This window comes from Mus caroli, unplaced genomic scaffold (assembly GCF_978045245.1).
Source record: "Mus caroli unplaced genomic scaffold, Mus_caroli_1 scaffold_13, whole genome shotgun sequence".
Classification (NCBI taxonomy): Eukaryota; Metazoa; Chordata; class Mammalia; order Rodentia; family Muridae; genus Mus; species Mus caroli.
Genome location: NW_028227268.1, coordinates 114,840,919 through 114,865,954, shown reverse-complemented (window position 1 = coordinate 114,865,954; position 25,036 = coordinate 114,840,919). Strand labels below are relative to the sequence as shown.

The 25,036-nt window shown below is 47.4% G+C and overlaps 1 protein-coding gene across 4 annotated transcripts in view; it reads right to left on the bottom strand.

The window, feature by feature from the left end:
- The window catches only part of Tns3 (tensin 3), a 241,536-nt gene that overhangs the window by 140,380 nt on the left and 76,120 nt on the right, over nt 1-25,036 (bottom strand). For 3 of the 4 annotated variants that reach the window (XM_021176014.3, XM_085829115.1, XM_085829114.1), the window contains exon 4: nt 13,882-13,920. In XM_021176014.3, coding sequence (XP_021031673.2) covers nt 13,882-13,920 — 39 coding nt within the window. Of the gene's footprint in view, nt 1-7,892; nt 7,912-13,881; nt 13,921-25,036 lie in introns of those variants that run through there. The other variant, XM_085829117.1, reaches the window with a different exon arrangement.

The window sequence follows — 25,036 nt, the reverse complement described above, 5'->3', positions numbered from 1 at the left end:
GAAGCAACCATTTATTCAGATGCTATGATAAACGTTTTGTGTAGAAAGTGCGGCCCATTCTGGTGAATTGTTCCCGAGGAAGCCGGTCTCAGGGAGCTGCCTTGGTGTGTGCATCAGTGTGTGCATGTCTGCACAGAAGCACCTGGAGGACTATGTCCACACAGGTGCACACACATGCAGTGTGCTGGGAAGGCCAGAGGCTAACCTTGGGTCTAGCGAGAATCTCAGAAGCCTGTTATTTGAGACAGGAACTCTCGAAGGCCTGGAGTCACCACAGCCCAGGCGGGATGCCCAGAGAGCCCTAGCAATATGCTGATCTCGAGCTCTGTAATCTCTGCAGTGCTGGGATTAAAGTCGTTTGCCACTCTGTCGAGCTTTTTAAAGTGAGTTTTAGGAAACAAACTCAAGCCCTCATGTTTACGTGGAAGCATGCCCTCCTTCCAGACTTCAAAGGTCAAAAGCTTATGTGTGTCTTCTGGCCAGCCTGGGCTCTGTGCTGGTCTCTACCATTCACTTCCTGCCTTGTCCCCAGGAAGTGCAGCCCAGCTCCTGAAGCCCACGGACGAGCCCAGCTAACCACTTCACCCAAATGCCAAATGAAAGCAACCTACACTTATCCTACCCGGCATGGACGTCACCACACGAACCAGAATTGGACAAGATAGGGACAGACTTTAAGAAATGGACGTAGTAGTCTAAAAGGTAAAGGTCTCAGAAACTTCTGTGTCATGGTTTCGTTCTATTTTGTTCTTGTTTCTGTTTGAATGAGGACCCAAATAAAGCCTTGTGGTGTGGATTGAATGTCTCTTTGGTTCCCTTAGGAAATAGGCTCTTCCTCTTCTTTTTCCAACACATGATTAAAAGACCAGGACGTGGGCTGGAGAGATGGTTCAGCAGTTAAAAAGCACTGGCTTCTCTTTTAGAGAATCTGGGGTTGGGTCCCAGCACCCACATGGTGGCTCACAGCCACCAATAGTTCCAGTTCCAGGGGATCTAGTGCCCTCTCCTGGCCTCTGCAGGGACCGCTTATATAAAACAAACATCAATCTTTAAAGACTGGGTTGATTTTCACCTACTAGAATTTTGGGCCTCCAGATGCAGCTGACTCCCAGGCAGTATCTCACAGATCACAGCCCTTACTTCCTGTCAGCTGCCCATGGATCTGAGCTGGATCTGATTCTGGTTCCATTTCTGGTAAGTACAGAGCAGGGGTGGGGGTGTTCGTCCTCCAAGGCAGCACATGACCTGCAGCCCACTTCCTCTTTGCAAATTGTACAAGCCACTCAGCATAGAGTGGCCCCTTCATCCTTTCTTTGGAAACCCCAAGACACAATCCTACAAGAAAGGAAGGGTAGTGGGTGTGGCGCTCTCGGAAGCCAAGGCCCAAGGCTTAATCCCCAGCACAAAAGAAAGAAGACAAGAGTTAAGTGACGACTTTTCTTTATCTATAAATTGTTAAAATGAGTTTCCTAGCTTGGTGACTGTTATTTAAATAACAATGTTTTTAAAGTAAGCTATAGATCCAAGTTATGTGCCAACCAAAGGTAACAACAAAGCTAACTGCTATCTCAACCTGGATCTAGAACTATCAGGTTCCTCTGAAGCCCCTGATCCTGTACCCCAGAGCCTGCTCTCCAGGACTAGTCCATAAACAGTCCCCACATTTCTTAAGGCCGAAGAAAAGATGCAGGTGGCTCCCTATACTCCCCACGCTGGGAAGGAAGCCGCAGATGTGTGCCCATCTGTGCAACTGAATTAAACATTCAATCACACACAAATCTTCTTATTCTTTCTTTATAACTGAGCCACGGAAAATCGACAGCTCCCAATAACCACAAAACTGCTTTCTTCCCTACAGAAAGAAGTCCTGGCTTCTGTATGGGAAGTTCCCAGTGCACTAGGGGAGCCCAGCTTTAACAGGAACCACTATCTACAAGCTTGAGACCTCCAATGACACAGCAGCCTGCTGCTGGCCAGCCACTCAGGGGTGTTTGCTCTCTGTGACCCCAGGGAACTGCTCCAGACACCACCTGCTTTTCCAAATAGACTCTGCAACCACAGAAGATATCGGTCCAGGTGGTCTACCCCTATACATCAAGGAAACAGGGTAGAAATAGGCCACCAGAGCCACCTGTCAGTATGGAAGGAACTTGAGATCAAGTCCTGGCTCTCAGACTGGCTACTGATACAAATTCAGGGAACAGTGCATGGTATCTTGGTGGTCACATCTCTTGATGGTAAAACGCCCTCAGACCATTGAAATACTACGCCAACTGATGTCCCACATGACTGGGAGTTTACAATGTCACCAGGCCATAAGCTAAGAGCTTTCCAATTCAAGGAATAACAAATAAGTAAGGTGTCCAATAGGTAAGGACCTATGGCTGAAGACACCACACACTTTAGTCACAGGACACGGAGAAACAAAGTAGGTGCTGAGCAGGAAGTTCCTTCCCGCTGGCTAGCTTTCACAGTACTAGACTGGAAGATACGATGTAGGCCTGGGGGGAGGGAGGGAGGCATCATCAGACTTACCCACTTGAGAACCCTGTGAGCTACAATAATGACCCTGGTGAGGCAAGGTCTGTTGCCCATGGGTGCACAGTAACAAGAATGTTGCTTTTGCTTTCCAATTAGAGTTAAGGCTTGCACCACAGGCTGAAAGACAGTACCAGTATTAAGTTTGTAAATCTAACCAAGAACCTACAGCTGGGAGCTCACAGGCCCTAGACAATAACTTAGTATTTTTCTATTAAAACAGACATAATTAATCAACTGCCTCGAAATTCAGATATCTGTACTTATAGATCAGTCCGCTCTCAGACCTCATGGGAGGGGTCTCTGTGGAGTGGACACTGGTTAGCACAGAAACTCACAATGCGTCCAAGAGAGTGGATGTCAGTGGAGTTGTCAAACACAACTGGGGCATCTATACCACTCAAGGCTAGGAAACCACTGCAGAAGGGCAAGGGAATGGAATGATTCTAAAAGCCAGGGAGCTGGGGAGGTCTGGAGTGAAAAACATCCTCTGGATAGAAGAGTAGAGAGCAGTGCATGAGCTCCATCTCCAGCTGAGGGGCTCCAGAGAGATCACAGCATCTGGGTAAGACAGAGAGCCATGGTTTTTAAGGGTACAGCCCCTGGTAAGTTGATAATGCTGCAGTGGATGGCCCCACACATAGGAGCATACATGCGCATGTATGTGCGTGTATATGTGTATGTGTATATATGCGTTATAGATAGATAGATAGATAGATAGATAGATAGATAGATAGATAGATCTGAGATAGAGATATATATTATGTGTGTGTATGTGTGTATATCAAATTTGACCTCAGGTTATTTTAAAAAATAACAGTATGAATTTGAAGGGGATAGGGAGTTGGCTTTGGTCTGGGAGGAGCTCGGGGAGGAAGAAAGTAAAAATGATCAAAATAAATTATATGCAATTCTCAAATAATTAGTAAAGAGGTTTTCTAAAGGTTTAGGGGGGAAAAAATCCAAAGCAAATAAATATTTGATCATCCCCGAAGTCACAGTTCTGTCAACAGTCACACGTGGCCATTGTCTTCAATGACCACACATTATCATGCATGGTGGGCAGTGGAAGAAAGGAAATCCCATTGGCCATCTTGTCTGGCTTACTGCAGGGCAAACTAGCCACCAGACTTGGCAGCATTCCAATCACTCAAACCCCTGCTTCCATGAGCCCCTCAGAAAGAGGCTGACTATGCCACCCTGGGGACTTAGGTCAATATTTAAGAGGAATCAGCTCTGGAACTGGTCCCCAGGGAGCCAGAAGAAGGAAAGGGGGTGGGGGCAAAGACAAGAGCTGTCACCCTGCCAGCCTCCCTTCTCTACCAGCCCCAAAACTGCAGACACAGTGAGAGGACAGGATGGTAAGAACCGAGCAATCACCTCAAGTGTAACCAGGGCTGCAACGCAGTGTGGGCATTTAATCATTAGCTAGGGCTTTGTGCTCCCTTTGTGCGTAAGCTGATGCCACCAAAGGTCAACATGTCCTGGCCTTGCCTCACAATCCCTCCACCTGCAGAGGGAGAACAAAAGCTCAAACAAGAACCAACCTGGCTTTCAAAGACTGGGTGACAAAGGCAGCCAGCCTGCCTTGGAAGGCTGGCATTGTTGGGTACATCTATAGGGGGATTTTCCATTTCCCAATAGGACTTGTGCTGAGATGTGTAGCTCCTGGCTACAATTGACAGTGCTCAGCTTCCAGGAACCTCCTCTCTGGGACTGCCTTTCCCAGAAACCCAGAAGCCTAAACACCTCACAGTTGGACACAGTCAAAAGATGGATGTTATTTTAGGTGTGGGAGGGGATGGTGAAATCAAAGAAAAAGAAGGATCAAAGTCTGGATTGTGGTTGGATGGGAGGAGCCACAGACTTCTCAAAGATCTGTGCCTCCAGGGTCACTGCATCTCAGATGCATTAGAAGAGAACTGAAACAAGACACTGATGAACAAAGATCTGAGCTGACTTCAGACATCCCAGGGAAGCAACCATGAACGCTGGCCCAGCCCTGGCTGGCCTACCAGCATCCTGACATCCCAGGGAAGCATCCATGAACACTGGCCCAGCCCTGGCTGGCCTACCAGCATCCTGCTCACAGAATCGCTGCTGACTACATAAGAAACTCCTGGGAGTCTGGCTTTGCTGTCCTGGCTTTCCCTGGAGAAAGGGGTGTCACGGTCCTGTCCAATGCCACAGACAGGTCATAGACAAAGGTTGCTTCTCAGTTTCCATGGGTGACCTACCAGTTCTCTTCCTGGCCTGGGCCTCACACAGAGCCTCTCTGAATCCATGCTATTCCTACATACTATTCCTAGAAGACTATTTCACTGCTCTGCAGCCAGAGCGGCCTCTTCTCCCATCACTCCATAGTTCTCTGGAGAACAATTAAGTAATATGACAATGGTCCCAGAGTATTTGTCTCCTGAGGCTACTGAAACAAGAACCCTGCACTGCACACCTCCAAACCACGGGAGTTTATTTCTTCCCACATATGGAGCTAGAAATGAAAGGCTGGGGAGTCAGCAGGGCCAGATGCAAGACTGGGCCTGTCTCTTGCATCTTCACATGACCACTGCAGCCCAGGGATCTGGGTTCTTGCAGACACACCACTTCTTTCTCTGCCTCTGTCATCATCACAAGGCCTTTAACCTGCACATCTCCATGTGTGCATGTGGGCCCATCCTCACCCTGCATGTTCACACTCCTAGACTTACAGGTCTGAGATAGGTGTGACTGTTAAGGAAACATCATTTTGAGTTGTTCCTACAACCCTCTAACTTCCCAGTAAGTGCCAAGGTATTGATGGAGAGATACAATCCTCACACTAGCTATCCATCTATTGGGACAATGGAATTAGAATTTCTCTAAGAATCCAATGCTAGAAGAAATGTCTGAAGCCTGGTGTCAGCCAGAGGGAAAGCTGGTCTCATAAAGATATTTCACACAGTTCTGACTACTGATCAGTCTCTGTTGTAAAAGAGAATGGAACCCAGACAATGATGGGCCAAGGACAGACAGGACCATGCCATGACCAAGACTGCCTAGTTATGCAAACTCTTGCACTCTATTTAAAACTAAGCTTCATGCCAGTCCAAGAAGGCAGACTCAGTAGCCACTGAACCTCTTGATTTCCTCTTCTCCCTGGTGTGACTATATTGGTAAATAAATCTCTCTCTGCTTTTCTGTATCACTTGTTTCTGGCTTATTGAGGACCAGTGGCTGAACCTAAGCTGTTAGGGCTGCGGGAACCAGACTCTGACTGGAACAACTCCAGTAATACCAGGATAGAGTACCCTCTGGTACCTTATTTGTTCTTCCCATCACACACATGTCCTTAGGTGAAAGGACAGGTGTGAGTTCAACTGTGAGGGGCAACTGGGGGGGGGGGTCACCCCTCATCACCAATATACACCTCATCTCTTCAAGTCAGTGACAGGTACAGGGAGGTAAGAACATTTCAAAGCAAAGCTAAGATGAGCATATGAGAGGAGTTCAGGACTGTGGCTTTAAAACCTGTCCATCCACAGCCACCCATACCTTAAGAACAAGGACATCCAGGCTTCCCTGAAACATACAGAATGGTGTAGAAGCTAGGGAAGGAGTCAGTAAATATGTAATGAATGAGTCTCCATCAGTCAGCCCAGAGAGCCAGGCTGATCTGTGCTGTCCTCAAGGGGCTGCCTGCTTCTACAGAGTGTGAACAACTCTGGGGACACAAGAGTCCTGCCAAACTCTGTGCCTCTTTGGACTCCCTGAATCCCAGCTACCTGCAATCTATAATAGAGCTTTCTGGGAAGAGACAAAACGAGGAGTCATCTAAGGTGTGATGCCCACACCTTAGGAAAATGGGGAGGGCTGGAAAACCAGAAGGGACCAGCTGATAAGAAACAGGCCTGAGGCACTTTCCCAGCAAGGCCCACTGCTCCTCTGCAAGGGGCTGCTGGCCTCACACCTTCCCACTTTCCAGTTGTCACCTCAGATAAGTGACATAGGCCTGGACATAAGCCTGCTTCCCTGGCTTTGCCCACCCTACCCCAATCTGCTCAGTTCCCCAGATCCTCTGTCTACAAGGGTTCCCTGCTTTCTACCACCCTATGCTGCATGTTCACCTCAACCTCACCCTGGAACAGCTGAGAGTCAATGAGAAATCTACAATTATTTTTACCAATGTGTCAGCTGCAATCCACAAGCAGGAAATCTACAGCCATCCAGTTCCTAGCCTTACATCATGGACACCATAAATTTATACAAAGGGGCCACTGCAGAAGATGCCCACACAGCCCTGGAGTACAAGGGTACCCACTCCATTGTCCTGGATGACTGGTCACCCAGCACCTGTTCACCAACTCCCAATATTCAACAGATGAAAACCTTGAGTGGCTTTGAAACCTGTTACTGCTAAATTTACCACAGAATCAGAGAACCATGAAAGTGAGCTCTTGCCATTCCTCTGGAGTGCCTCCTCACCCGATTATTTCTGAAATAACTCAGGACCTAGTTAAGACTCCACCATGACCAGTGGTTGAAATGTAAATATGAAAGGAAACCCTGACCAGATCTCTAAATAAGGCAGTCTGCCCTCATGTGGATCTCATTTCTCTGTGTGGTTGGAGAAATCAAGCAAACATTACTGAGCAAGGTGCCAACACATACACACCACAAGCACACTGTACATGCACACACAAAAATATGCTCAAACACACACACACACACCCCTCACGCACACCATGCATGAAGACATATACCACAATACAGATACATGTACATGCATATCTTGAATTACAATAATCTAGAGCATCACTTCACTCTTAAAAGCCTGCTTTGGAAACTTTCATTCCCATCTTCTATAGACCCCAACTCCTGATGTCATATTTCACAGAATCAGCTGGTTTGCTTTGCTCCAATTAAACAAAACAAAGCAAAGCCAAGCCTTTGTGAGCTTTATGAGTTCAAAACTGTACTGTGTGACCTCTCCTCCTCACAGCATGAGAAACAGCAAAGGTTCACACACTGTGTATGAACCTGGCAGTAGCAAGAGCTGTGCACCTGCGCGTGCACCTGCGAGTGCACCTGCACTTACGTGTGCACCTGCACCCTGCAGCTGGCACTGCCCTGAAAGCCTCACAAACACAGCCCTGGGAACGCAGGAGCCCAGGCCAGGCCTCCTTTAGGAACGGAGCCACCCTGTAAGCACTATGGTACTGAGCTAGCTGTACCTCTGTTCCTTACGGGAAGCATGTCATGGGCATGGACCCCGGAAGCTCCACAGAAAAAGCCTCCCCTGCATCTGAAGTCATTGTGACTAACATAAACCTGCTCCTTTGGACAGCACTTGAAGTAAAAGCGGCAAAAATACATACTTTGCCTCTGAGCTTCCGTGGAGAGCTGTCAGGCTATGTTTACAGCATGGCTGTGTCTCTGCAGGACGATCTGATCCTGGTGGCTACCAAGAAATGCATACACGTGTCTAACAGCGCTGCCCCGTCCCAGGCTTCTTGTCCTCTTTCTCCAAAGAGGATCTACTGGACATGAAACATTGCATGACCTCCATACCCTTGCCCTCCGGAAGTAGACGATTTCTCAGAAGCTCATCAGACTGGTTCTCCCCGCCAGGCAGCAAAACAGTAAGATAACAACATAAAGTCAACAGCAAAACCACAAAATTGAAAGACTTCATTGTCCTCTCCAACTCAAGGACAAGCAGATCAGGCTCAGCCCACTTTGCCTGGGTATTCTGTATGTTGTGAGCAGCACTAGGAATTTTCATTGTGTTTATGTTTGGTTTTTTGTCTTGTTTTGTTTTGTTTCTGTTGTTGTTGAGACGGTGTTGTTATTTATCACTCACTGGCTGTACTGGAACTCCCTGTGTAGACCAGACTGGTCCCAAACTCACAGAAATCTTCCAAGGGCTGGAAAACTGAAGACCCACAGGAAAGTGGTTACACACCATTTTGCAGAACAGTGGGACTTTTATGCAAAGGAACTCAGATCTACATCATAGGACTCTCTATGTCACCGCCTGGACAGGACCAGATTTACTTACTTTAGTCTGACACCTGAAAGTCCTATTACGTTCTGTTCCTATGTGGACATGAGACCACATACATATACATGTATATACAAGTCTGTAGAACAGCGGAGTTGCAGATCCTGACTCTACAGAACCTGAGAGAGAACACTTCTCTCGTCACTGCAGTTCCCACTACCTAGGACAGACAGAAGCAGACCACAAGATCGCCAATGCCCCTCACTTTTCTGAAACAGTGATAAGTCCATCGGGTAAGGCTTATCAACCCCCTATCCACATCCTGCCTGGGATCCTAATGAAGTTACAATGACGCAAACCTTTGACTCCCAGATGACAGCCATGGGTCAGGACATGTCCTACAACCTGGGTCAGCATCCTCTGCAATGTCCTACATAAATAAATATGTTCTCTGCTCCTCCCTTCCTTACAAAGTGCAAGCTTCCAGCCAGGCTTTGTGGCACAGACCTGTAGTCCTCACTGCTCCAGAGGAAGATTACAAGTTTGAGGCTAGCCTACGCAACATAGTGAAACCCAGTCTCAAAATCAAAATGGGTAAAGGGTTATATCTTAAAGCCCTTTTGTAGCTCTGTGAAGGAGTACTTGCCTAGTCTGTATAAAGCCATGGGTTCACTCACACACTCACACACACACACACACACAGAGCCCATAATTAAGGCTTCCTTTTCACACAAGTTCCCAGAGAACTCATAGCCCACCCACCACACTTGCTTCATCAACAAAGTCATCCCAAAGAGAGGTTCCTCTTCCAGCTCCTAGTCTCAATCATACCAACTAACACTTTCAGTTCATGTATTACGCCAACCTCACATCCTACTTTTGTAAGCCAGAAGGACAAACAGGCTGTGCTATCAGCAAAGAAACTGAAGACCAAGCATCGCAGGTCAACGCCTGGCAGCCATTCCAAACGTCCCTCCTCCCCATCATGAAGGCACCTTTGTTCCCACAAATAAATGGACCTTAAAGGCAACAGTGTCCCTAGAGCCAGTCCCTGATCAAAGGCTGTCACTCAGTCCATCAGGTAAGGCTTATCCTGCCCTTCTTACTGTCCAGGACAATGAAATGTGCCACAGCGATTCAAACTGTCACTCCCCAAGCCTGCAGCACTCCAGGTTTCAGACAGACCTGGCAGCTCACAGAGTTCAAACATGCTAGATGAAGTGAACTCTGCAGGTTCACACCCACCAAACAGAAGCAGGCAGTGCAGGAGGCAGGTGGAGAAAAGGCCACCAGCTCAGGACCAAGCTGTAGAGCAGGTGGTGTAGACATGAGGACCACGGCACAGGCAAGGCAGAGGGCAACCTCAGAAGCAATTGCCAACCACAGCTGCATGTGGCATATCCAGAAGGCATTCAGACCACCTGCTCTCCAAGCTGGAGGAATGCTGAGTCACAGACATGAGTCACCAGGACCCCTAACATCACATGCAGAGGGAGCCAATAGCATCTCAGAGGGACACCTAGTGTGTCAGCTCAGGTGACACTGAGACCAGGGATGCTGTGAAAGTACTCAGGAGACATAGACATCGGAACCTCTGCTTGTCATGTTCATCCATGGGCAATGAGCCCTTGGAGTGTCTGTAGCCACTGCTTGCAGGATATTCACCCCACAGACAAGTTCTGCAAACTCACAAGATAGTCACCAGCCCTGAACAGGAAATATAGCAGCCCTAAATAATCGCTAATTTCCCTTCCACTTTCTCTCTAAGAGGACAGTTCTGCACAAGACAGTTCCTTGTTTTACAAATGTGTTACACCGGAACACTAGAAACAGAAAGGAAACCATCCTGGCAGGAGGGAAGATACTCTAAAGAACCCAGAGTGCCCCTCCCTTTGACTATCAGACTATGGAGACAATAGTCCCCAAAGAACTGGAATTTTTCCCCAGGAAACTCGTGCTGTGAGAGGGCCTAAAGTCAACGCCTGGTGCCGGCCAGAGGACAACTGTCTGCAGGAAGAGTTCAGTCAGCTCTGGCAAGGCAGACCACCTTGGAGAAGAGGCCAAAGATGATGGGTGGAGCCAACCTTGACCAGGACTGCTCAACTATGTCAACCTGTGTTTAAACCTAAACCTATCATGCCCACGAAATCAGACTTGGGGGCAGAGGGCAGTACCAGAGGGGGAAGGGTGGTACCAAACCTCTGTGAGCACTGTTTCCTTTCTCTGGTTTTTCGTATTGTCTCTTTCGTTGACATGCTGGGGATGGGTGGCCAAGCCTCTCGTGTTAGGGCTGCCAGGACCCAAGCTCTGAGGACTCCAGCAACAGACTCAGTGAGGATGACTAGCCCCAGCACACACACAGCTACAGGCAAAGAGGCCATGTCTCTCTGTGTGACCTTCGGGAGTGTCTATTCTTTGCTAAGCCTCGCTGGGGACCTCACAGGCAAAGTATCAGGCACAGAGGAAGTACTCAAGGAATGACAGCCATAACAAAACTTGTTCTCAGGTAACCTGGCCAGCCACGTGGTCTAGTGTCCTCACAGTGACATCTCAAAGTGTGTTTGAGCCAACGCAACTTCAAGGACCAATGGCAGAGGATTCTCAGTCCATGCAGGACAGGAGTGCTAGGAATATTGGATGCTTTCTGCGCTGAGATATGATGCTGCAGACACAAGCCCTCATATGTAAGTGTCAGGGAAAGACTGCCCCACACAACCCAGTGCAGACAGCACAGATGGCGGTGGTGCCAGAGCAGCCACCACCCCAACTCTTCCAAGTATCCCCACACACACCTTCCGTGCCTTAAGGAAAAAGCCATGCATAGGATTAAAACCTGTAGGAGCCCTATGTTAGACCCTGTGCAAAAGCCTATGTAGATCCCACATACTGCCACCAAGAGCAACAGCTGAGAAGGGCAGATACACAGCCAAAGAAAGACCTGACCAGAACACCCACATGGGTCCTTGCATCAGCTCCAGCTCACACACCTAATCTTCACAGTTCAGTTGACTCCCCCTCCCCAAGAATTAGCTGAAATATCAGAACTCTCTTTGATGTGGAGACCTGTCTGTGGACAAAGCAGTCTGCAAAGGTTGGAGTGCTTAATACCGAGTTGACATGTGATGGCTGTTTTGAAGAAAAGCACATACAGACACACACACAAGCAGAGACAAAGAAGACAAAGACAGAGAGGCAGAAAGAAAGACATGCCATATAACATTTCAGTCCAAAAACTACCTGCAAGACAGTAGTCTCACCATAATAGAACTTATAGCTTCTTTTTTTTTTTTTAGATTTATTTATTATTATACATAAGTACACTGTAGCTGTCTTCAGATGCACCAGAAGAGGGCATCAGATCTCATTAGAGATGGTTGTGAGCCACCATGTGGTTGCTGGGATTTGAACTCAGGACCTTTGGAAGAGCAGTCGGTGCTCTTAACCATTGAGCCATCTCTCCAGCCCCCGAACTTATAGCTTCTTACCACCGGGAAACGTGGCAGCTGCCCTAACACAGTGACTCACTGAGCCACGCAGAATTTATAGTGAAGTTAGGGTCAGTTGACCCCTACTGCACAGCTTATCACATCAACATGTGCACATGCAATCACGCAGTCCCCAATAATTGATTTTTTAAAAAAAGGTAACAGCCATGAGATAGACATATTCACTACGCTATAACATCTGTAGAGTATATTCCTACTTACTTATTTTTAAGACTTTCAAACTAATTTTCTACCACATGTAAATGCTTGACTGCATGTATATATATGTGCATTAGGTATGTACGGTGCCTAAGGAGGCCAAAAGAAGATGTTGGATCCCTTAGAGTTGGAGTTATGGGTGGTTCTGAGCCACCATGTGGGTGTTGGGAGTCAACCTCATGTCCTCTACAAGAGGAGCCAGTGCTCTTAACCACTGAGCCATCTCTCCAGGCCCCTTACTCATTTTTTGAACTTAACTGTAAAACAGCCTTGGGCAGGTTTTCAGGGGCTCTGGCTGCCACAGGAGGTGAGAGTTCCTGCCTGCCTTAAAAAGCTTTCTATGGGGACAACAGGCTGAGGCAGAAGATCATGGCAATGATGTCCTGACCCAGGTAGCCTCAGCTAATGTGTTTGTGTGTTAGTTGCTAACCAAAGAAACTTAAAACATTTTTTTTAAATTAAGCATCATCTATGCCATTATGGTTGGCTACTCCACAGCAGTTTGTGTAAATACCACCTAGCAGGGTAGCTCTCAGAATGTGCTTCCATCATTAAGGAATGCATGTTGCATTTCTTTCATTTGGCTGCCAGCTAGGTCACGGAGCACCAGCATCCTCACTGAAAACAAAAGGAGACTGAGGCTCAGCATGGAGACCAGGATCTTAAGCTTGGCTTCTTCAAGAGAACAAGGCTGGTGTGCCACCTCTCAGCTGAGGCCGCAGAGATTGCTCTACCACCCTACAAGACAAGCCAGGACCAGCCTCCTGTCTACAGACCTCTGGGCTCCCTCCACAAAGACATAACAGTAGGAAAACAAGCAAAAATCCTAACTGAGCCATCGGGTGCTACATACAGGAAAGCAGAGTGGTGCCATGACCTATCCAGTTTGCAAACGTCAAGCAACACACATGAAAGGCACCTTGCTGGAAGTGGCAGGCTCACTGTTTTCCCTCTCAAGTGAGGCTGGGAGAGTGTATACTCCCCAAGCAACCCTGGGTGGCATCACAGGGGCCTCCTCAGAGCCAGCCACTCCTGACTGGTGGTAACAAGGCTGCCTGTCTCCTACCTCCTAGTTCCCAGGCCTGCTGCAAGTTAAGAAGTCACTAGAAACAAAGAGCAGGTGGTCATGACATTCAAAGCAGAACCCGGTAAGGAGCAAAGGGAAACTCTACACTCACCCAATGACACGTCACAGAGAAAGGGCTGCTATGTTTACTCTCAGTGAGATAAAAGCATGGCATATGTTCGAGGTGAATGCCACCCTGTGCCTCTGGCACTGCCACTGACTGGGCTCAGCACCTTAAGCCGGGGATCCAAGCCCCAAAGGTAAATGCTACTGATCCTACAGGGTTGCCACTGCAAAAGAGCATGGGCATCTGCTTCCTTTTTTTGTTTCGTTTGAGAGACAAGATTCCTCTGCATAGCCCTGGCTGTCCTGGAACTCACTTTGTACACCATGTTGGCCTTGAACACTGCCTACCTCTGTCTTCTGAGTACTGGGACCACCTCTTAGGTGGGTGGATTTTCTATCTTAACAAAAACAAAGGAGAGTGCCTTTCTACCCTCTAAGTGAGAAAAATCCCCCAAGGAAGGCACAGCCTGTACAGAGACCACCCTGGCTGCTCATACCAGAGTCCCAAAGGAATGTGAAAGTCTTACCTGGTCCAGGTGGACTTGCACAGAGCAGGGAGTCGCCACCTAAAAGAAAGAAAAGAAACATGAACAAGGGCTTCTCAGGTAGCAGGTACAGGAGCCACAAAGCAGGCCCCAGAGGCTGACGCTGTGTCACAGCCTCTGCAGTCAACACGATCCACATTCTACTAACTCTGAGGAAGTTCGAGTTCTTTCCGAGAATCTTAGGAAAGAAGTAATAACACACCCATCCAAAACTTTTTTTAAAAATCTACACATCATTCATAAAAATAGAAGTTCACCTTGAATGTCAAGCAACCAGTCAGTGTACCTCCAGCTAAGTCCTTCCTCATTGGGCAACATGAGACACTGGGGCCAGAGAAGGTGGAGGTCTCTTCGGGGTGGTTTCAAGGTGCCTTGAGTGTAAACTTTCACATTTATGGATTTTTCTTTTCTCTACAATGTGGGTTCCTTTCTCTAGAACTTCCTATGCATATGAAACTGAAAACATAGTCTAAGCATATCTCCTCCTGAGACAGTGGAAAGGGCTTCCCTTGGACTCTCCCAGAGTCAGCTCGCTAAACTTCCAGGGAAAGGCAGTAAAACCTCAATCTAAGAACAACACCCTGCCTTCAGGGCAGCTGCGAGATGAAGTGTGTTCAAGCAGAGACTGCTGTGCCCTGAGCTAAAGTTCGAGTGTGAGTCAAAAGGTGGACGTGTTTCTTGTTTGTCCGGGAGGCTGCTGAGGACCTTGCTCCTGTGACTTGTCTTACTCCCCAGCTTTCTCCCCAGCTTTCTCCTGGCTCACCCACGTTAGACCCCTGGGTCACTCCCCTTCTTGAAGAGTTTTCTGGAATTGTGGAAAGGAAGGCTGCCTAGTCACAGTGGTTTCCATTTGGGAGCAGTAGGTAGCAGTATGACCTTGGTCTCTGATGTGGACACTATTTATAGTGCTTATCTTCCTTAGTAAGTTTCTCAAGAGCTATGTGACACATGGCCACTCATCTGTCTGGGACACGCCATTATTCCACCAGGACGCTGACTCATTCTTGGCAGAGAGAGGGGTCCTCTGCTTCGCACTCACGCTTCCCTCTAACCAGCTCTTCATCTCCTCTGTGCTCATACAATGACTGGCAGCAGAAACACATATTTTGAATTCATATACCCTCAGTTTCTCCTATACATATTAGATTTTGATGGGTGGATGGGGGAAGAAGTCAACAAATAAACATAGAGTGAAAACTAACCCATGGCTTTGGACACTCAGGAAACTGGTGCTAGAACCATATGGGCCAGTGATGGGAGTTGGTGATGGCGCTGAACAAGGGGAATTCATGGTTAATAAAGAATTATGGCTCAATCCACTCCAGCAAGCCTCCACTGGGGCACACAGGCATCCTAGTACCAGTAAGGAATTTATGCACAATCAGTCTCTGCCTTTAAGATGTCACCTGTATTCCACAACATAGAATACTACTTACCGGTCGGTAAGCAGAAAAGGCCTAACAGGACATGAAGAGACAAAGAGGCACATTAAATGTGCATCGCTAAGTTGAAGCAACCAATGCAAAGATGTTACCCTCTGCACAATCCCGACTATGACATTTTAGAGAATGGGAAGTTAGAGAAAGAATAAAATGTATGTGGTTATCAGGGGCTGAAGGAAGAAAAGAGGAAGAAGAAAAACAGACAATGTTGAGAGCAGCTGAACTATTCTATGGGCACATGTCACTAACGACAGTCCAAACCCACAGATGGACCAACACCCCAATGAACCCCGTGTGGAAATTATAGGCTTGTGGACTTTGGTTAACAATCTATTGATGTTGACTCACCAGGTACTATGCATCAGACAGATTTTAAATATACCAAATGCATGCTTAATTTTCTATAAACTGAAAACTGTCCTAAATATAGTTTACCAATATTTTCAAGTAACTGACCATAAGTATATGTGGGAGGAATTCCTATACCATGCCAGAAACTCGAGTTTAAAAATGACGGTTAAGGGCTGGGCATGGGCATACATCTTTAATGCAAGAATTTGGGAAATAGAGGAAGAATCTGTCAGTTTGAAGCCAGCCTGGTCTACAAAGAGTTCAGACCAGAGAAGGATACATAGGGAGACCTTGTTTAAACATCACACACACTCACTCACACACACACACACACACACACACACACACACGGGGGGGGGGGGGGGAGATGTCTTCTACATCCCACATCCCCCTATAAACAGGTGCTGTGTAGTGTGCAGCTCCAGGAACTAGAAATGAGACATAAGCTCTGTGATCAGGTTACTCAAGTCCTAGGCAGACCATCTACAATCAACAAAACACATCAAGATATGTCCGTCCAATTTAGCTACAACCAGATATCAGGATGAGAGAAACCTGGCTATAATCGGTATTTCTAGTTTACTTCTCCTTGTGTAGAGCAAGGGCAGTAACTGACCACAGTCAGAACCACATTGCCTCTCTCAGGATGCTCCCATTCTTGGTTCATGCCAGTTAACCTGGAATTAAGAAACATGGACAGCCAGCAGTCCTGTGATTGGGTTCAGTGGCTATCTTTGTGGGCTCATAGGTTCCAACTGCCGTCCAACCTGTCTAGAAAGAAAGCAGGACAGTTTCTCTACACTTCTTTCTACTCTCTGGAGCCCACAAAGCTCTGGGGCTCTGCAACTACTGCTCTTGCCCCTGTGACCTGTGGACCCACCTGCCCAACTCCCCAACTTCATCTCTTGAGGATGAAGAGCCAGCCGGAGCAGGATGAAGATATAGAAAGAGCAGGCAGTTGTCCAGGTCACAGAATGAGGACAGCTCATTGTCTGTCCAGGATCCAGATGAGGATGACACCTCATATTCTTCATCTTCATGCTTGTTCACCCTCTTCAGGTGCAGCTCTGACCTAACACTCGAGTCCTCTGCCCCCTGGCATGTCACGGAGGGAAACACTGTGGGCCAGGGACATCTTCAGTCTCAGGATATCCATCCAAGGCCACAAGCTGGACCGAAAACTGAGTAGCAGACGCTAATGCAGGGCACTGGGACAAGGGCCCGCCCAGTGCCAACCCTTCCTCGGGTATGCTTCTATGGATGGTCCTACTCAGGAATCTCTGAGCTGAGGCACCTCCTTCTGTGAATGTGCACCTACCAGCCAAGGCATGGCATCATGGAGGCTGAGTACTCTTCAGAAGGGTGGAGACTAGAGGACAACAAGCTAAGAGCCAAGCATCAGGACACACCCTCATGGGGCCACGCTCGTGCAGGCTCAAGCTGGCTCCATAAACATGTCCTATATAAGCCACACCTGTCTGTAGATCTTTGTCCTGAACCCTATTGACACAGAAATTCTGCACATTCTGTCCTGTGCGTGGGAAGCTAAATCAAAATGGATTGTCACAGGATGAATCTCACAAAAATACACCCAGTGGGCTCTAGATGCTTGTCCTCCTCCTGATGGCAGCACCCAATGGAGTCGGGGTGACAAAAGGTGGCAGTAAAGGGTCAGGGCTGGCAGCTACAGAAAATCCCAGAGAGAGCTATGGGCCCTGAGTTACAAGCAATAGATCTTGGGACCCATGTCCTTCTCTTGACCTGACCAGGGCCCCTCTGAGAGACCAGCCTGAGAGCCATTTTATGGTCTTGACTTGCCTTTGTCTGTGGCCTAATCTGTGGTTACCAAGGACAACCACAAACAAACACGGCTATGCCCAACCCACACCTGGCTATGTAGATGCCTGGAGCCTGCTGTGTTGATAACCTTGTCTCCGGGCCAGCAAGTCCTCAAGGAAGCAGAAGGGGCTTATGACCCGACACTAATTACACAAGTGAATGGCAGTGTGCATATTTAAAAGGCAGAGACTAGGAGGAAGGTGGGGGTGGGCTCTGTGATACAAAGCTTGCCTAGAATGTATGATTCCCCAAAATTGGCCCTTTTTTTTTTTTTTGATAAATATGAGTTGTCATGACAGACCATATATGCCTAAAAGTCTGAGTGAGGGACCTGTGAGAGAGTTCTGAGGTGTCAGTCAATAAGTATATGAATGTGCACATTTGTGTATGTGTGTGTATACATGCATGCTTTGGGGGAATACATGCATGCTTTGGTCCTGAACCTTGGGCAAAAGGTAGAGTTTTAACCAACAAGTGAAGTGTACGTTTAAAAAGAAAGCTTCAGCCCCAGCCAGCCGCCTCTGCCCCTCACCATGGCCAGCAGGAGGCTCTGGTGCTAGGGGAGGAGCAGGTCTACTATGACTATCACTCAGGAGGTCAAAGTCCCCAGGGAGAGAAAGGACAAGCCAGTTCAACACACTTCCATTCACACAATTAAGCCATGAATTCAACCCTGGCTGTCGTGTTCAATTAAATTTCATTCTGGCCAAGCCACGTCAAGAGTGATTATTTTTCTACCAATTTCTCTAAGAGATGCATGGTTAAAACCACTACATGCTACTACATAGAATAAAGGTATGTTTGCATCCAACCTTTTGTGAATCATCAAAAATTCCAATCCTGTTGGGTCCTGTGAATGAGCTTCCTAGGGCATCACAGAATCGTGGAAGAGTGGAGAGACATGCCCTCGGGATCCCAGCGTGTTTTTACATGTTCGTCACTACAGTGGAAGCCTGGGTGTTTGCTCTCTCCACTGGCCCTCTTTCTTATTGTTCTCTACATGCCCGTCGGAGAACTCTCTAAAGCGGGCGTGAAGTACACATGCACGGAGATCAGGAAAGGAGAAGCAACCCCAGCAGCATCAGCCGTCACTCACTGAAAGGCTCTCAGTAAGTGCACACGAGGGCTAGGGGGACAATTTGGCAGAGCTCAGCACACACCATTCCCTGAGTGACCCCCCTCCCAGCATCAAAACAAATGAATCAGTAAATAGATGCAAGTCACTTCCAATAAATCCACCAATAACCTTTCAGGTACGAGACAAAGGAGCAGAGAAGGCGGGTCATTAGCCACCTCTGCACTGCAGGTGGGAGAGGAATCAGTTTCCTGTTAAAGAAGGAACCATCTTGGTACCCAAAGCATCATGAAATTGCTTTGATCAGAATGATGTGACTCAGGATAAGCTACATAAAACTGGAGGCAAATTTACTTCAGCTTTGACACGAAGCCAGAGGGCAACAATTTCCTTCCAAATCTGGAGAGTGAGTGGGAGAGCGATATCATGGCCTCGTGAGCTTGGGAGAAACCAACAGAGATGCCAGTAGCTGGCCACTGAGACCCAGAGTGCAGGGTCAGGCCACCTCTCATCTAGGCTGAGAACAGCATCCAGGCAGAAAATTTTTCCAAGAAGCACTTTTTATCACTTTACAGCTTTTACAGCTGATGGTAAATATCGCTAACCAATGAACAGGCCCATTGTACTTACTAGCTTTAGAAAAGGTGAATTATTCAACTGTTTTTTATGACTGGGATTATCACTCACTATAAAAGGAGGAGGTGAATCAAGAGAAAAGTTCCCCATCCCCTGATGCTGTCACTTAAAGAACGGGACACTCTATGCTGTGCATGCTCGACTGCTGGGGCCACACTGAAGCCCCACAGACACAGATTAAACAATAGAGGCTTTTATTTCCTCGGCCCAGGAGGCCAACTTCCTTCTTTGAAGTGGTCCTCTCCTTGTTCCCACACGTGGTTGGTCGCCTCCCTGCCTACCCGTATCTTAGAGTCTTCTTAGGAGAACAAAGGTCACGTGGGATTAGAATCCACTCTAGAGACTTTGTTTGAACTTGACCTCTTAAAGGACCATGCCTATAAACACAGCCATGTCCTAGAGTCAAGACTCCAGCACATGAACTTGAAGAAACAAGGTTAGCCTAACAGTTATCAAAGGTTTCGGAGACCCAAAGCATTCTCAGAACACCAGTCAGGACTAGACCCCCCCACCAGCAACAAGAGTCTTCATCCAAGGCTGCTCCTGGAACAATTCCAAAGCTTGAGGCCAAGGCCAGTGAATGTCAAGGTCAGGCTCCCCAAGGAGCCTTCAAGAACAAGGGACCCTCAGGGACAGGAGCATGAAATGCAGACTGCAGAACTTGTTAACCTTTCTGAGGATGAAAGCCCTCTCTACCTTTGCTCCTGGGACCTCTTTGCTAGGCATGACCCTGGAATCCTTAATTAGGCTCACATTCCTCAAGAAGCCCTGTTATCCACTAAGTGGGAAAGCCCAATTTAGCTTGCTCTAATCCCCATGAGAAACAAGCCAGCAAGGCAGACACAATTAAACCCCAGGGCTGTCTGCCACAGACAGGGCTCCAAGATAGGAGGCAAGGTGGTGAAATTACAGGAATTGGGGCTTTCTGTTTCCCCCAAAGGTAAGAGGACTAGAGAAGATCATGCCTCTGGCATAGTTATCAGCAAGTCCACCCCAGCATTCATTCTCTCTGTTCTGGGATCGGCTGGCCTGAGTCTACGTCAGCTCTTAGGCCTCCGTGTCCTCTCCAACCTCTGTGCTTGTGAGTTGTGGGGGAAAGGACTATTGTAAAGCATCTTGGATCTCCTTATGCTTCAAGCAAACCATATGGGGCTTGTAGGAGGTGAAACAGAATTAAAACACCAGAACACTGTTCTGCACCCTCTAGGCTCCCCAACATCAGAAGTCAAATGTGAGTCTAGCATTGGAACAAAATTCTGAGAATTCTCATTAGTGCATGAAAGATACCCTTCCCAGGACACTTACTGGGCTCAAGGTCTAATAGGGACACCAGGACAAGACCATTTACCCAGGGACTGGTGTATGAGCCTGAGTGGTAGATCTGTCCAAAAGTACGAGGTCAGGATGGGTGGCCAAGGACAAGGCTTGCATGCCAGGCTCTCAGGCACACTGACGGATGGGCCCATCCTAGACTGCCACCATCAAGCAACTCCAGGGCCCTGCCTACAAACTCTTCAGCCAACACTTATCAGATTCTTTTGTCTTGTCTCCTAAACAGAAAAACAAAGACTGCATGGTAATGGGTAAAACGCTTGCTAAAGAACCAGAAGAAAAACTAATAAATTCAGCTGCATTGGAGAAAGAGTAATCCTTTCTAAGCCATTCTCCCCACTTAAAATGCCAAGGACCAAATTGTATTTGCTTCAAAATAAGCAGACAATTTCCACAGCAAGAACCAGGTCTGATATGAACAGCCGCACTTCCCCCAGAGCCTTCCTCATGTGCCCAGCAATGTGTCACCCAGCAATCACATTTAATAAAACAGAATGCTGGCATTGGTCACTCGTGGTTTAGCTAGTGAGGACTGACTGCCATACCAGGCACAGTGTTCCAGGTCTTTAATCCTAGCTTTTGGGAGGCAAAGGCAAGAACTCTGTTTGTTCAAGGCTAGCCTGAACTACTTAGCAACTGCTAGACTGGCCAGGGCTACACAGTGAGAGCCTGTTTAACAGAAAAGGAAAACAATGACTATTAGCTCTGTGACAAAGAATCCTGCACTATCCCTCCTGCCCTCACTTGGGTCTCTTGTGTTTCAGAGATAATAGCATCACATGGGTTCTTTGCAAAGTCAGTCATCCCCCATCAAGAGGTACAGTCAATCCAGACAGAGAGATGACTCAGCAATTAAAAGCACTGGCTGCTTTTGCAGAGGACCCCCGGTTCATTTCCTAGCACCCACATAAAGGCTCACAATTACTTGTAACTCCAGTTCCAGGGATTTAACACCCTCATCTAGCCTACCTAGGAACTGCAAACAGCTAATGTATACCTGCAGGCAAACACATATAGTAAGTAACAATAAATAAATCTTTTTTTTTTAAGAGGCAGCAGCAATCCCTTCCCCTTGAATCTGATGATTTCCTAGTTTGTCTTGTGACCTGTTATGACCAATGAAATAAGGTAGTTTTAAAACCTTCTTCTTCCTCCTCCTCTTCTTCCTCCTGATCTTCCTTCTTCTCATGGGAAAGTAGGAGTATTAAACTCACTCTGAAGCCCAAGCTAGGCTCAAACTCACAGCAATTCTGCCTCAACCTCCTAAGCTAAGTTGGAACATAGCTGTGTGCCAATAAACCCAGAGTAAATATGGTGGAACTTTGGAAGCCCAGACTTCAGGGGCTGCAACTGTTGTTTCTACCACAAGTGTATCCATGGATACAACCAGCTGCCATGTTGAAAGGAAGCCAACACTACCAGGTGGACAGACAGGTCTACAAGAAGACACACTGAGCCATCCAGTCTCTTGTAAACCACTGGAAAGGAGCATGAGCGTGTCTGGGACCAGCCTTGAGCATCCACCTTGCCACCCCACCCTGCTCTGCCCCGCCTCCTTTTGTCCTATGACAGACACATTCACATTTCTCTCACTTCTTTCAACAACTATAAATAAAGGGATTTGTTAAGTCTATCCTTCCCACTCCAAAACAGAGTGCCAGCAGGACATCTCTGCTTACACAGAGGGGAAGTGGGGGGTGGGGGTGGATCTGAATAAGTTCCTTCTGGCCTCTCACAAATGCAGCTGTAACTCCCCTCTGCCAGACACAAGTAACACAGTACCGACTATGTTCCAGGGGAGCAGTCAAGAGGGAGACAAGAATGGGTTACCCCACCCAATTCCAGGATAAAGTATATTGTACGCTTCATAGGAAATTCCTGTGCAAATGTCCAGACCCCTAACCTGTCATTTGCTAACACCTCATCCCCTTTCTCCTCAGAAAGAAAAGCTCAAAGGAAGAATGACTGTTTCTGAAGGCCTGTGAGTGAGTGGCACTTACAGTGTGCACAGGGGGATTTGTGAGCTCCCCACACTGGCTTCATGTTCAGACTGTCTACCAGGAAAGGGTCCTCCCATAAGTAAAGGGCTGAGGTCCAGTCAGGCAGCACTTCACTGTAAGCTTCTGCCACAGCCATGAAGAATCTGAGATTTCCATTTAAAACCATCACAGTCAAATCAAGTAGCTGATTTACAAGGACCAGTGGCTGATAATATAGAGAAGGTGCCCAACACCACAGAGGGATCCGGTTCTTACAAATAGATGGCTTTCCACAGTGGACGTGGGCCCTTTCAGCCAGCATCTTAAATACAGAGAGCTACCCATCACATCTCCAACTCTTCTTGGGTCAGTAGTCTTAACCTGCTGTCACTCATTAACTCATTCCTTCACACACTAGTCATTCACAATGGTTAATCAAATACCATATTTCAGGGCAGGACAGTCACTATTAGTAAGAAATTGTAGTGTCTTCTGGAATACAACTTAAAGCAGAACACTAAGGGAAATTTTCTTTCAAGACATTTTTGTACAAAGTATCTAAGAATGATATAATGTAAAATAAGTAAATAAATAAGAAGTCATGACAGCACAATGGTTAAGAGCACACGTTGCACTCAGAGAGGAGGAATCTGAGTTCAGTTTCAGCAGCCATCTTCCAGGTAGTGCCTCTTACTTTAGCTCCACAGGATCCAAGACTCTCTTCTGGCCTCTGCTGGCACCTGCACTCACATGTGCATACACACAGACATGTACAAGGCCTCATAGTGAAAGATACAACACGTCACTTAAAAATTAAAATAAGGACTGGGCGTGGTGACGCACGCCTTTAATCCCAGCACTGGGGAGGCAGAGGCAGGCGGATTTCTGACTTCGAGGCCAGCCTGGTCTACAGAGTGAGTTTCAGGACAGCCGAGGGCTACACAGAGAAACCCTGTCTTGGAAAAAAAAAATTAAAGTAAGGGCTCGAGAGATGGCTCAGAGGTTAGGAGCACTGACTGCTTGCTCTTCCAGAGGTCCTGAGTTCAATTCCCAGCAACCACATGGTGGCTCACAACCATCTATAATGGGATGCAATGTCCTCTTCTGGTGTGTCTGAAGACAGCTACAGTCTGAAGCTCTCAGGAAGATGTACTCACATACCTAAGGTAAGTAAATACATCTTAAAGAAATTAAAGTAAGCCTTTAATCCCAGCACTCGGGAGGCAGAGGCAGGCGGATTTCTGAGTTCGAGGCCAGCCTGGTCTACAGAGTGAGTTCCAGGACAGCCAGGGCTATACAGAGAAACCCTGTCTCGAAAAACCAAAAAAAAAAAAAAAAAAAAAAAAAAAGAAATTAAAGTAAAAGTTACCATAATTTTTATATCTGACTAGTTAAATCTTTATTTCATATATTGCAAACAGTCCCCACCTCACACCATCTGACATTAACCTACCATCCAACACTAATCATCCACCAGTGTCCTCACAACGCTGTCCAGGCCAACTCTGTAGGACATCACACTCACAGGCCACCTCTGTTCCACCTCATCAGTACTCCAGGCCTAAGATGTCCCCAGTAAAGGAACCCACAAAGGGGTTAGAGATGGAGCATAGGGCTGGCCTAGCAGGTGGGGGTTCTGGGTTCAAAGTTCAGCAACAATAAACATGCCCTTCACTTCTCTTCTCCTGACCCCATTCAAGGCCTTCAAGATCAGAGCCTCCGAAGGATCCACCAGCTAAGCACAGGACTCTTCAGAGTCAAAGGAGGAAAATCTACAGTAAGACTGGAATTGCAGATGTTACCCTACATTCTACATTCCATTCATCCAGATCTTCCAGCCTTCCTTAAGGCTCAGCAAGTATTTATTGTCCCAAAGATCCGGTAAGCAGGGAGATGCTTAGTAACAGGAAGACTAAAACCTGTAATCCTCCAATGCCCTCCCCTGCTCACCCACCCACTTGTTCAGAAAGTCTTGGGGAATTCTCCGGTGAGTCAAAAGTCTGGAAATACACAAAAATGAATTCGGTCGGTCGGCTGCCCCTGGGAGGTGGAAATAAGGAAGCTCTGGGCTCTGTGTTCAGGGGACCGTGGGGGTGGCCACTTCCTGAATCCTTGCCTAAAATTAACAGCTTTACAGAAGTGGCAGAGCCTTGTCAACAGAAGCTTGGTTTCGCAAGTTAAAATGCGGAGAGTTCTGGTGTGTGCAGTCAGTTCAACCCTGCTTCAAAAAAGAGGGGTGTGTGTGTGTGTGTGTGTGTGTGTGTGTGTCTGTCTGTCTGTCTGTCTGTCTGTAGTCTCTGTGTAGGTGGGGTTGTTTCTCTTCCCAACTCTTACTCTAGAAGTGGCTGGAGAAGAATTCAGCAGCAGCAGGACATAAACCTCTACATGGAATACACCCCATCTAGAGGAAGGTCACCCTAGAGACCACCACGAACTGGCCCCGAGCACATACAGTCATGACCAACCAGCTGGCTGTCCAGAGG